Source organism: Pristiophorus japonicus, chromosome 13 (assembly GCF_044704955.1).
Source record: "Pristiophorus japonicus isolate sPriJap1 chromosome 13, sPriJap1.hap1, whole genome shotgun sequence".
Taxonomy (NCBI): domain Eukaryota; kingdom Metazoa; phylum Chordata; class Chondrichthyes; family Pristiophoridae; genus Pristiophorus; species Pristiophorus japonicus.
In genome coordinates, this window is record NC_091989.1 from 10,066,148 (window position 1) to 10,079,634 (window position 13,487).

At 40.5% G+C, this 13,487-nt stretch overlaps 1 protein-coding gene across 2 annotated transcripts in view; it reads left to right on the plus strand.

Moving 5' to 3' along the window:
- Nucleotides 1–13,487, plus strand: part of taf3 (TAF3 RNA polymerase II, TATA box binding protein (TBP)-associated facto) — a 207,599-nt gene that overhangs the window by 147,288 nt on the left and 46,824 nt on the right. For both annotated transcript variants that reach the window (XM_070897123.1, XM_070897125.1), the window contains one exon: nt 5,979–7,780. In XM_070897123.1, coding sequence (XP_070753224.1) covers nt 5,979–7,780 — 1,802 coding nt within the window. The remainder of the gene's footprint in view (nt 1–5,978; nt 7,781–13,487) is intronic.

Below are 13,487 nucleotides of genomic sequence, written 5' to 3' on the forward strand. Positions count from 1 at the left end.
CAGACATCTCAAAGCGCTTTACAGCCAATGAAGTACTTTCGGAGTGTAGTCACTGTTGTAATGTGGGAAACGTGGCAGCCAATTTGCACACAGCAATGTGATAATGACCAGATAATCTTTTTTTTTTGTTTTGTTGATTGAGGGATAAATATTGGCCCCAGGAAACCGGGGATAACTTCCCTGCTCTTCGAAATAGTGCCATAGGATCTTTTAAATCCACCTGAGAGAGCAGACGGGGCCTCGGTCTAACATCTCATCCGAAAGACGGCAGCTCCGACAGTGCAGCACTTCCTCAGTACTGGAGTGTCAGCCTAGTTTTATGTGTGCAAGTTCCTAAAGTGGGACTTGAACCCACAACCTTCTGACTCTGTGGCGAGTGTGCTACCAACTGAGCCATCGCTGACACTTAGACGAGGAACAGGAGGGGGCCAATGATGGATCCTTAGAGGACTTTGAAGGTAATGATCCAGAGGCCAGAAGAGAAGCTATTACCGGATCTGACTGTGATTGGATCGGTAAGAATAGAACTAAGGGAGGAACCAAGTTTCCGGATTCATACAAACCAACAGTCCTTGATGTACACAAAACAGAAAACATTGGAAGAACTCAGCAAGACAGGCAGCATCAGTGGAGAGAAGATAGGTTTAACATTTCAAGTCAATGACCTTTCGTCAGAACGGAAGATATTACAGATGAACCATGCCTAGTTTCAACAAAAGATCATCAAGTTGAAATGTTAACCGTACCATCCTCTCTCCACAGTTGCTGCCTGACCCGTGGAGTGATTCTAGCATTTTATGGTTGTATTTTAGATTTTCAGCTGCTGCAGTATTTTGTTTTATGATCCTTGACGTACGTTTTATTAATGCTTCACTTCAATGCATTCCTAATTATCTGGTGGATCTCCTGTGGTGTTGCTCACTGTCTGATAGAGAATGGTCCGTTTTGCATTGTGAGCCTTTAAGCCAGACAGCAATCACATGTTTTGTTCGCGGCAGCCAGAGTTCTCACCTATCGATTACGGGGGTGCTGCCCCTTTTTTCTTTCTCCCCACCCCCCCCCCCCCAACCTCTCTCCCTCCATCCCCCCCCAATTTTTCTCCCTCCCCCCCCCCCCCCCCACTTCTCTCCCTTCTCTTCCCTCCCCCTCCCCCCTCCTCCCCCATCAACTGACTGACTGTCTCTGTCTCTTCTTCCTGTCTTATGCCTCAACAGAATACTCTCCTTCAGTGCGATCTCATACATGTATTTTGTGTGTCCTTGGCTGAATTTCTTCCAGCACACCTTTAGAACTTAAGAAATAGAAGTAGGAGAAGGCCATGTGGCCCCTCAAGCCATCATTCAATAAGATCATGGCTGATCTGATCTTGACCTCAACTCCACTTTCCTGCCTGTTCCCCATAACCCTTGACTCCCTTATCGTTCAAGAATCTGTCTATCACATCCTTGAATATATTCAATGACCCAGCCTCCACAGCTCTCTGGGGTGGAGAATCCCAAAGATTCATGACCATCTGAGAGAAGAAATTCCTCCTCATCTCTCTCTTAAATGGACGACCCCTTATTCTGAAACTATGCCCCTTAGTTCTAGATTCCCCCATGAGGGGAAACATCCTCTCTGCATCTACCCTGTCAAGCCCCCTCAGAATATTGTATGTTTCGGTAAGATCACCTCTCGTTCTTCTAAACTCCAATGAGTACAGGCCCAACCTGCTCAACCTTTCCTCATAAGACAACCCCTTAAGCGATGTTTATTTTTGTGATGCTGGTTTGTTAGCTGCTGCCTTTAAATCAATAGAAAGTTTGTCCTTTAGCTATTCCTGCCAAATGAGATAAAAACAGTCAGAAAGTGAAATGAGGTCCCCGCGTAAGATTTCAGCACCACAGCATTTCATTTCCTGTTGGCCAGTGTAAACCATTTCCCTGTGGCTTCTTTAATAAATGCAGCATTGTTGTAATTAAAGTCTTAAAGCAGAAGGAAAGAAAAAAAATAACTAGAGCTGATTTAGAGAATAAATATGCTTGAAGAAGCCCCATTTTTCTGTTTGAATTTTTAAAAAGAAATAGTTTGATCCACACGTATCCATTCTTTGGTAACATAATCTTCTGATTAATGGGATCGCATTTATTTTTGTCAGTTTTCTGACTTTTATTTATAGGAAGATAGGAACATTTACTTCCAGTTTAAGCTAGCTTTATATTTGCTTTAGTGGGGCTTTTGTGCTCTGGCCTTCAATACAACTCCAGAGTAAACTTGCCAATTTTGCTAAAGCTTGCTACCAGGAAGACACTATTTTTAAAAAAAATGGATCTTCCTATCTTCGTGAATCTTGTTTACTCAAGGGTTGGCATTAGTTGTGTGAGGCCCTCGTGTCAAAAGCCAATTGCACTAACATGCCATGAAGCCCAGTATAGAAGCAGCTTTAGAAAGAAAGGAGCTCATTAATTACATGTCAAAGGATCAATATGTTCCTATAGGACCCCTATAGATACCTTCACTTATGCTATTGACCAAGCAGGCAGCAACCTCATCCTTTCCTCGGTGACTGGACCAAGACAATATATATATATATTAGAGAAACTGGGGCTCTTCACTATGACACAGAAAATCTGACCGAGATGCTCAAGGGCAATTAGGGATGGGCAATAATTGCTGGCAGTGATGCCCACATCCCATAAACCAATATATTTAAAAAAGTACGAGAGCTTTCAATGAGGTAGCTGAGGAAAACTAGAGGACATAAATTCACCAAAAGATGATGGGAGAGGTCAGGAGAATTTGTTTTTTTGCAGCTGCTTGTTAGGACATGGAATGTGCAACCAGAAGCGAGGTGGAAGCAGAATTCATAACAGCTTTTAAAAGGGACATGGATAAATATTTGAAGAAGAAAAGCTTAAGTGTATGAGGAAAGGCAGGGAAAAGGTTCTAAGTGGAAAGTTTCGAGAGCTGGCTGAGGCATGTTGAGCTGAATTATTATATAAATACTTAACATAAAACAAACTGCCATATAAAGTTCTCTTGTGGTACTTGTCAAGGGAGCAGGCTGGTGTGTGTGTGTGTGTTTCACAAGAAATAATAGACGAATATAGGCAACTTAGTTCAGTGTCAGTAATTGTTTAACAGTTCCACTTTTTTCTGAACTCTGTGAATACTACGGGCTACAAGTTGCTAAATTAAATCCAGGTTTCAAAGCAATCTCCAAAAAAGGATGTTCTACAATTGTGTGTAATTTTTTGATTGAGGTTGATTCTTGTTTTCATCTTGCCTATAATCTGTTTCCCAGTTAAAACCCTCGTGTGAACAGAGATTCAGTTAAACGAGCAGTTTGAGTTTTGCACTCGCACAGCTAGGTGAGCCTTCCTTTCACTGCAGGTATGCTTTGTTGTTGAGAAGTGAATGCAGAATATTGATGATCCTATGTACAATCCAATGTTGTAAACTATAAATCTAGAAGGTACATTTACCCCATTTTGAAAGTGCTGTCTATCTGCTGATTTATCACGTTATTCTTGACATATTTATCCCAACATAACATGCATATCCTAACTGGCATCAAGTCCCACTCACCCATCACCCCTTTGCTCGCTGACCTACATTGGCTCCCAGTCTGACAACGCTTCAATTTTAAAATGTTCATCCTTGTTTTCAAATCCTTCCATGGCCTCACCCCTCCCTTTCTCTCTAACTTCCTCCAACCCTCCAAGATTACTGCACCCCTCCAATTATGGCTTCCCCGATTTTTCACCATCCACCTTCATGCTTTCAGCTGCCTATGCCCCAAGCTCTGGAATTCTATCCCTAAACCTCTCTGCCTCTCTACACCTCTCTCCTTTTAGACGCTCCTTAAAACCTACCTCTTTAACCAAGCTTTTGGTCACCTGTCCTAATATCTCCTTGTGCGGCTCAATGTCAAATTTTATTTAACGCTCCTGCGAAGCGCCTTGGGATTTTTTTACTACGTTAAAGGTGCTATATAAATGTACGTTGGTGTTAGATTGGGGTCCTTTCCATATCTACACTCCATGTTGCTCTGAGGAGTTCAGTTGGGCGAAGAAATAGCAACACTAGTTGCACTGGTTGGAAACCAGTCCTATAGCAGAACGAACTTGTTACATTTGAATGCTTCATCTTCAGGGGAAATGGAGGAATTAACATCTCCAATATCTGCTCTTGATTCAAGAGACGTTGATGGTAGTAATGGGATGGTATTTAGTCGAGACACTCCTAGTCTGAAAGAGGCTGTTTGCAAATAACTATGTCCTTGGGAAATAGGCAACAAAGAGATGTATATGAAAAACATATAAATGGAGAGTGTCAGATTATATGAAAACCGAACTACATGCAGTTTTGGACTATATATCATTTTCTTAACAATTTTGGTTTAAAACAAAATCCTGAATCTAATGTATTTAAACAAATAACAACCAAGTTCAGACATTCTTTTATACTACAGAATGTTTTGTTTAATTGCATGTAGCTTTAGGCACGTACCTCACCCATAGATTTTTAATAAATCAATTTGGCGCTATGGTCAAGTAAACTTTCCTATTGAAATTGCAAAATGAATTTGTCAAAAATCATGTTGCAAATATTAAGCTTTAAAGAAACGTAACCCTAAAAGAGTGATTCACATCGCATTGAAATGTTCTAGACTTGAGTAAAAGAGCATGTGTTGGAGTTTACAAACTAGAAAACCTACCTTATGGTTGTTGCAGAGTCCATACTGAAAACCAGGCACTGCGAGCAAATCTGTGCAACCATCACACCCCACTTTTGTTTCTCCTGGATAACTGTGAAAGCCATATCCGTCTTGTTTGTGTGAGAAGAGGTTAAATATATTTTAATTCAAACAATTTCACTCTAGCAATTATTTTTGGATCTGTTGAAGATATCATCACATTTACTCTTTATATAACAATTTCAGCATATATACTTCAATAGTTTTGAGCCGCAGATACCTGTGAATAGAGATAATCAGAACAGATTTTATTATGCTAACATTTCCTTTCCGTGGCTGGATTCAAATCCATCCATGTGTCAAGGTAAAAGTGACCAGAGTCATTTTCTAAGCTGATTTTGCTTCTGATTTGCATATACATAAACTATACTATACTGTTATTTCTGTTATGGTATTTATTATTTGACATGTCAGAAGGTCATTTTGATATAGATTTTAAGTCTAGAGAGCATGGCTTAACAGTGTCACACTCAATCGCACCGTTGTTCTCCCTGTGGACAGGTGGGCAAGGGCAAGCGTGTGTAGAGGTGTCATGTCAAATTGGTAACCAGGCTTATGCAACAGAATCATGTCATGATGTCATCTATTACTGACGTCAGGACACATGAAACACAACACGATATGTGCTGATGTCATCAAGAAACCATGCCTAGATTGCCATTCTGCAGTGTTTTTACAAGCCACAGTTACATTTAGGCTGGTGCTAAGACCCAGGGTTTTTCTGGCCATCAGCTTGAATAGCTTTAGCTTCATCTGACCACCAAGTGTGGATGATCCAGGCTACAGGAGCCAGTGGCCAAAGACCACTATAAATGTGGTTAGAAGGTTGTGGTTTAAGCACACAAACTAGGCTGACATTTCAGTGCATTACTGAAGGAATATAATATTGGAGTTGTTGCCTTTCAGATGAGACATTAAACCGAGACCTGTTTACCTGGTCCTGGTGCAGGTGGATGTAAAAAGTCCCATGGCACCATTCAAACAAGAAGTGCAAGTACTCCCGGTATCCTGGCCAACATTTCCGCCTTTAACCAACACCAGAAAAAGCAGATTAATTTGTCATTTATATCATTTGCTATTTGTGCGACCTTTTATGGAAATTTGCTATTTTGTGTGTGTGTCTCCATAACAAGTTACTACCCTTCAAAAGTACATTATTGATTGTGAAACTCTTTGAAAATGATAAACTGCTACCTAAATGCGAGTTCCATCTTTTCTGATGTCGTATTTTGTTTGACAGAGGAAGAGGAGGAGCAGGTCCCCACTGATGGAGGTACTTCAGCAGAAGCTATGCAGGTTCCCCTTGAAGAGGAAGAGGAGGATATGGAGGAGGAAGAGGCTGTCAATGATGAAAACTTTTTGGGCAAGAGACCACTGGAAAGCCCTGACTCTGCTGATTTACCCGTTGCAAAGCGTGCTAGAACAGCTCGTTGTAAAATGGACAGCCCTGATGGTGTCTTAGAGCCAAGGGAACCCTTGAGTATGATCAATTCTCAAAGGGTGCCTCCTGTTTTATCTCCAGTTCCTCCACCAGATCATTCTGACTCACTGCCTCTTTCACCTGAACCTCCGATGCTTGCACCCATACCAAAACCATCACAACTTTCAACCCCCAAAGCCTCCGATTCAAAAGCGTTCACATCTAAAATCAAATCTAAAATCTCCTCTTCACCAATACAAAAACCCAAATCCCCGAAAGGATCTCAGTTGGCACCTTCAGGAAGTCCCATTCGTTCTCCAAAAGCTTCATCGAAATCAGACAAAAAATCACCTATGCGTACAAAAAGCCCTAAAAGCCCAAAAGTACCAGCAAATGTTGCTCATTCCACTGCCAAGAATGAAACTCCAAACAGAACACCATTGTCTGTCTGTAATTCAGGGTCTGAAAAACTTGGTAAAGAAAATGTTCACACAAAGCAGCCACACACATCAACTGAATCGGAGAAACCAAATGTTTTGGATGCATCGCCAAAAAAATTGCCAGTGCCTGATAAGAGTATTGATGACTCTATTGATGCTGTTATAGCTCGTGCTTGTGCTGAACGTGAGCCTGATCCCTTTGAGTTTTCCTCAGGGTCCGAATCAGAAGGAGAAATCTTCACTAGTCCCAGAAGACTCACTATTTCAGAATCATCAACGCCACGGGTGCTTTCCCTATCTAGCAGCTTCAGCAGAGGTAGTGCGACCCCAGTGTCGTCTTCTGGCCCAACAACTAGCACAAATGTGTCGTGGACTTTGGATGATTCCATCAATGAGGTTGTCAGGAAGGCGAGCTTAGGTACACCTCCTTCTGTACCTGCATCTATTCCCTACCTATCTTCCCCGTCTGCTTCACCACCCACCCCAGAGCCTCTTCTTAAGCTCTATGAAGAGCGTACAAAGCATGCATCTTCATCTGACACGAAGAAAAAGCAGAAGAAAGAGATAAAGATGAAAATCAAGAAAAAGGATAAAGAAAAGTTGAAAGATAAGGACAGAGAAAAAAAGGAAAAGGGCAAAGACAAGGAGAAAAACAAGGACAAAGAAAAAGAAGCCAACAAAGAGTCCAAGATTTTTTTTAAGGAATTTGGTAAAGACCATGAAAAAGATCCATTTAAATTTAGAATTAAAGACTTTGACGATAGTGATGTGAAGGTAAAACATAAAGACGGGAGCTTTAAAAAGGACAAAGAAAAGCACAAAGAAAAGAAGAAAGATAAAGAAAAGGGGAAAAAGGATAAAGAAAAGAATAAAGACAAGGATAAACATAAAGCTAAGGCCCCTTCAGCACCACACACGTTTATTCCTAAAGAGGTCCCGTTGCCCTTGTTCAGCACCCCAAGCAGCATCAAGACTCAGTGTGTTTTGCCAGCGGTGTCTCCTATGGTTCCAGAAAGACTATTTGAGGAAAAGTCTAAAGAGAAGGACAAGAAAAAAGACAAAAAGGAGAAAAAGAAAAAAAAAGACAAGGACAAGGACCGGCTGAAAGAAAAGGAGAAAAGGGAAAAAGAAAAGAAGGAGAAGGAAAAGGAGAAAGAAAAAGAGAAGCATAAACATGAAAAAGTAAGTGTGTATTGCTTTAACAGTGACCCTTTAATAGTTGAGTATGACTATAGTGAAGCTAGATTGAACTACCAAGCACTGCCAGTATTAGGTATTTATTAGAGACCATTAAAGAATATTGACTTTCATTTCTAGTGATCTTTTTTAAAGATTTAAAAATTTCGGACAGCTGGCATTTATGTAGGTACAAAACTGTGAACTTCTAAATACCAGCATTAGTGTATGGCATCAGAACCAGGCCACTAACTTTTGCTTAAGAAAAACCCTTAGATTAGCTAATTTTTTTTAACTAGTTTTAAATTTATTTATTTTCATGATGGAACTATCTCCAGGTGTTCATGTCTTTTAAAGCTGAGTGTTATAGTAGGTTTCCAGCAGAAAAATTAAATAAAAAGGTTCAGGCAAAATGGTGAAGTATCACTTCATAAAATATATTGTAAAATTTCATGAACGACTAAACTGTTTCTTGTGCTACTCTTAAGTTTGTGGTGTGAATGATGCCTTTGCTGAACTTCATATAGCAGCTCAGAGGTCTTTCCTTCAGCTGCGTATGTGTTGAAGAAAATCACAAAGCCAGAAGACATCAGATGTTTCTAGATACTATTGTAATTTAGATTAATCTGCTTAGATAAGCTTCGAAGTTGTTTTTTTTTTGCTGCAAGACAGGATTTAAAAAATGAATTTTTCAGAGAATCACTCTAACGCTTTCACTTTGTGATGGCGCTTCACGGGTGTCCTGGAAGAAATGCGGAGCGACAGAGCATTATCAGTTTGTGCCTTGAGGTATGTAGTAAAACGAATCTAAATCCCAGAAGATTAACAGAAAAATGCAACACACTCCAAAAAGGGGCTTATGTGACTGGTATTATTTATCCAGGTGAAAAGAATGGTGCTTATATATAAGACTGTGAACAAATCCACTGGCCATGTATTTCTAGTACTCCACAAAGGAGTCTTATATTAGTGGCCCTTCACTATCTTGCTTTGAACCCTGTCACCAGCCCAACTCATGTACACTAGTCCTCTTACTAAGTTCAGCTTCTTGTGAAGTTGTCTTTTTTTTTGCAAATTACAAACTTGTATCTATTCACAGGCATTTCAAATCCACAGTGCCCTGCAGTGTGCACATATATATTTCAATCAGTGAAAAATAAATGTCTTAATTAAACCATCTAGTTTATGAATAATTGGTCAATCTGTAATCTACCATTTTTTTTTCTTCGCATGACTGCAACTCACTTCTTTGTAAAGAACTTATTTAAAAATATACCAATGCAGATATAATCCTAATATTTGAAGAGTAGAGGCATAACTAAAAATCATAGTTTCACATCAGTGGGAGGCAAAATCTTATAAATGAATTTCAAAGGGCTCTAGTGCAGGGAAAACGTAAAGCACGAATTCCTGACTTAAGTTCTTCACAAAAAAAATGACAATGGAGGACAAGGGAAATGCAGTGGATGCTGTAAAGCTGAGATTTTTTTTGAGCATATGACAGAGTCCCTCCGCTATATAGTCTTGTATAAAAAGTCATTGAATAGATGACATAAAAGAATACTGAATATATACTTGGTTCAGAAATAAGAAAAGGCAGTCAAAAAGGAAACTTTTTCCTGCTCAAAAGTGGTTGTTAGTAGAGTACTCCAGGGGTAAGTCTTTGGACAAGTGAATTGGAACAGAATGTTAAAAACTGGGCCAGTTGACGGCAAATGCAGTGCAATGTAGATACGTGAAATAATTAACTTGCAGCAAGAAACTAAAATAAGGAACATGTTTTGAATGAAATAGTCATGTAGGTATATTGGGATTTTAGGATCATTATGTACAAAATATATGGCCACAAGGAAAAGGCAAATACAAAGCTGTATTAGCAGAGTGATAGAATACAAATCAAAATTGATATTGTTTTTATCCAAGGCACCTCCGACCCCAGTATGAAGGGCTGGTTGCAGTAATGGGTCATCTTGCCATAAGAACATAAGAAATAGTAACAGGAGTCGGCCATTTGGCCCCTCGAGCCTGTTCCGCCATTCAATAAGATCATAGCTGATCTGATCATGGACTCAGCTCCACTTCCCCGCCCGCTCCCCATAACCCTTATTCCCTTATCGTTTAAGAAACTGTCTATTTCTGTCTTAAATTTATTCAATGTCCCAGCTTCCACAGCTCTCTGAGGCAGCAAATTCCACAGATTTACAACCCTCTGAGAGAAGAAATTTCTCCATCTCTATTTTAAATGGGCGGCACCTTATTCTACGATTTTGCCCTTAGTTCTAGTCTCCCCCATCAGTGGAAACATCCTCTCTGCATCCACCTTGTCAAGCCCCCTCATAATTTTATACATTTCGATAAGATCACCTCTCATTCTTCTGAATTCCAATGAGTAGACGCCCAACCTACTCAACCTTTCCTCATCCCCGGAATCAACCTAGTGAACCTTCTCTGAACTGCCTCCAAAGCAAGTATATCCTTTCGTAAATATGGAAACCAAAACTGCCGCAGTATTCCAGATGTGGCCTCACCAATACCTTATATAGCTGTAGCAAGACTTCCCTGCTTTTATACTCCATCCCCTTTGCAATAAAGGCCAAGATACCATTGGCCTTCCTGATCACTTGCTGTACCTACATACTATCCTTTTGTTTCTCATGCACAACTACCCCCAGGTCCCGCTGTACTGCAGCACTTTGCAATCTTTCTCCATTTAAATAATAACTTGCTCTTTGATTTTTTTTTCTGCCAAAGGAGAGCGTAGTGTAGAGGAATAACATGATTTGCGTATCTGGAAACTTGAGTTCTGAGAAAAGGTTAGGAAAGTTGTTCTTATTTGAAAAGGGGTGGCCTAATAGAAGTTTTCAAAATTATGTGAAGGGTGTTGATGAAGCTGATTCAGACACATTGTCAATACTGAAAATATTCAAAATCTAAGCGTAAATAGACAATTGTAGCGGAACTATTCTACACAAAAAGAAAATTGGAATAAGTTACAATTGAAGCAAGTAGTTCCAGTGACAACTAAGTGTGTTCTGTGAGAAAGAGGATGGTGAGAAATGTGTTTCAGTAGTAAGGTTAAGATCAAACAAAGGGGGGACAAATGACCATTCCTGGTTCTTAAAATGTTCTAAGTCCCTATGGCCACAAAGAATCAAAAAGGAGAGACTGTCATTTTCTGCTTGGCAGCAGATGGAGTTGCAGTCTTTTTTTTTTCTTCTCAATCCTGAATGGGAAGAAAGCAATCCTGCTTCAGTGCCTGTCAGCAGTAGGGTGCATGAATCTTTCCACTGAATGATTTCAGGCCAGCATCCAGCTTCTCCCACCAGTTATGGGGCAGGGTGGGGGATGTTAGTTGTGGCATTTCCCCACAGTGACACAGGTAAGATTCTGAAGTTGTGCGGGTGAAAAACAGGTTGGGTTTAAGGATGATGCCAACTGTGTCTTAATGTAATTCTGGTGTGATTTGAAATATTGTAAAATTATTTTCCACGGTCCTAACAGTTGTGGAAGAATGTGTGATTGTGAATGTTTTATAATGTTTAATTTTTGACCTTGATTTCTTCTTTCTCTCTTTTCCCCTATGATAAAATTGCAGGGTTTTAAGTAGAACAAAGTAATTCTTTAATATATCCTGTAGGTGTGAGAAAGGGTAGTTACATTCCAGAACGTCCAAAGTATTCCAAATCCATTATTATCCAATTAAACTATTCAGTTTCTATTGTAATGTTTGCATAGCTAGCCTTTGATCTATGACACACACTAATGAGTCCATAATCCAGGTATTGCTTTCTTGATGCCCTGGAATGTTACCAGTTCAGCTGTATGGCAAATTCTGTTGAGAGGATCCAGTACAAGCACTATTTTGTCACTGCATTCCCGTTTATATTATGTTGTTGACAAGTACATATTCCTACCTTTTGTGAGCAATTTGCCAGGCTTTGGACTGTACATGTTGAAAATGCCTAATTATTTTCTATTCTACTGTGACAGACATTATCTAACTGTGTTGCTGGAGGGTACTGAATTCAATTTTCCACCATCTTTAAACAAAAAGGGTATTCTATCAGATAATAATCTACATCCGAACTGAATCTCCTGTGAGGTTCTGAATGATCAAATATTTGACATCAAAAGAAGCGTCATCAATTTTTCTTGCAATCCTGCCGAGCATAAGGAATCCCCAATATGGTGAATTGTAACAGCCGCCTCCCCCTTCTCCCATAAATATGTTTTCAGTGTCGCAACATTGCTAATCTGATCATTTAATCATTGCAAGATGTAAAAAAGGATCTCTTTGTGGTATAAAAATGTGTCCCTGTTCTCTACCTGTGAGGAACAAGTGAGCTCACTCTCTCTCTTTTTCCCCCCCCCCCCGGCCAGCCTCCCCTACCCCGGCCAGCCTCCCCTACCCCGGCCAGCCTTCCCCACTCCCCTGGCCAACCTTCCCCACTCCCCCACCACCCCACCACCACCCCACAGATTTGCACACCAAATACTATTGCATCTCACCAAGTTGGTACTTCCCAACTCCAAGCAGCAGCCTAGCTTGGTTTAGTCAAGCTCCAACTTTCACGCTTTGACGAGAGTATACCAATCCAGAATATAACACCTGGGTCACTCCCTGATAATGACATTTCAAGGATCTATAGCTAGCTATTCAAAAATCAGTACCTGATATCAAGTACCTCTATGGCACCTTTTACATCAATCACATTTAACTTCAGCTTCTCCCAAGTAAAACTCCTGAATGTCATCTGTGATGAAGCAAGTTACCTTGGGTTCGTCAGATCATTGTTTTTGTCGCAACTCTGCAAACAAGACATCTCTTCAATGCTCATTGGTTTTGTGAATATTTCATTAGTAACTGCAGCTCTGCCCAAGAGGCAATATGTTCTGAAGGGATCCAATTTCTCTCCTTCAGTATAGATAACAGTATCCTGAATCATTGGCCAGACCTACTGTCAGTACTGAGTCTCGGAGACGAGCAAGCAAGCCCAATCTTTCTTGTCCACTGAATGGTATATTTATTTATACTTTTCAGAACAGATAGACAAGTGCACTGTAACTATCCTTCTCCCTAATATTGTCACTACCTTCACTGAGCCTTGCCCTGTTCTGATTAACTGCAGTCTTATCATTCCACATAAGTTGGCATCCAAATGTATTCTGCTTTGGTCTCTATGGCCATGACATTTTTTTTTATCTCATCAATTTTCCCTGGATTCACAGTTAATGACCGCCGCTGGTGCCTTGCACAAGTGGCCATTCGTCATGTGAGGGTCTCGGCGGTGATTGCTCGCAAGTTGTTTGACTATGGGGGAAGAGGGGGACATTACAGCTAATCCTGTTTGCACCCAATTTCGAAACATACTAACCTCCCAGCAGGAGTCACTAAATAGAAATCAGAACCAGCAGATTTTTCTGCTCCCTAACCTGACAGTGAGACCAAAATCTGCACAAACCAGAAGTGAATCTTCCTCGTCTGTATGACTCACTAATACACCAAAGCAAATGAAACCACTAGGCCAAGCAACAGCCGAGGTAGGCTTGACTTCCTACCAATTGAGGATCCCCTGGCAGATAGGTTGGCATTTTTAAGTTCGTCCACAAAGGCAGGCCCTACTGTTAATCGTATCCCTCTGCAGTCTTAGCACTGACTGACCCAAGGTAGGGAACATTGGATCCATTCTAGGATAAATGTGAAACATGAGGG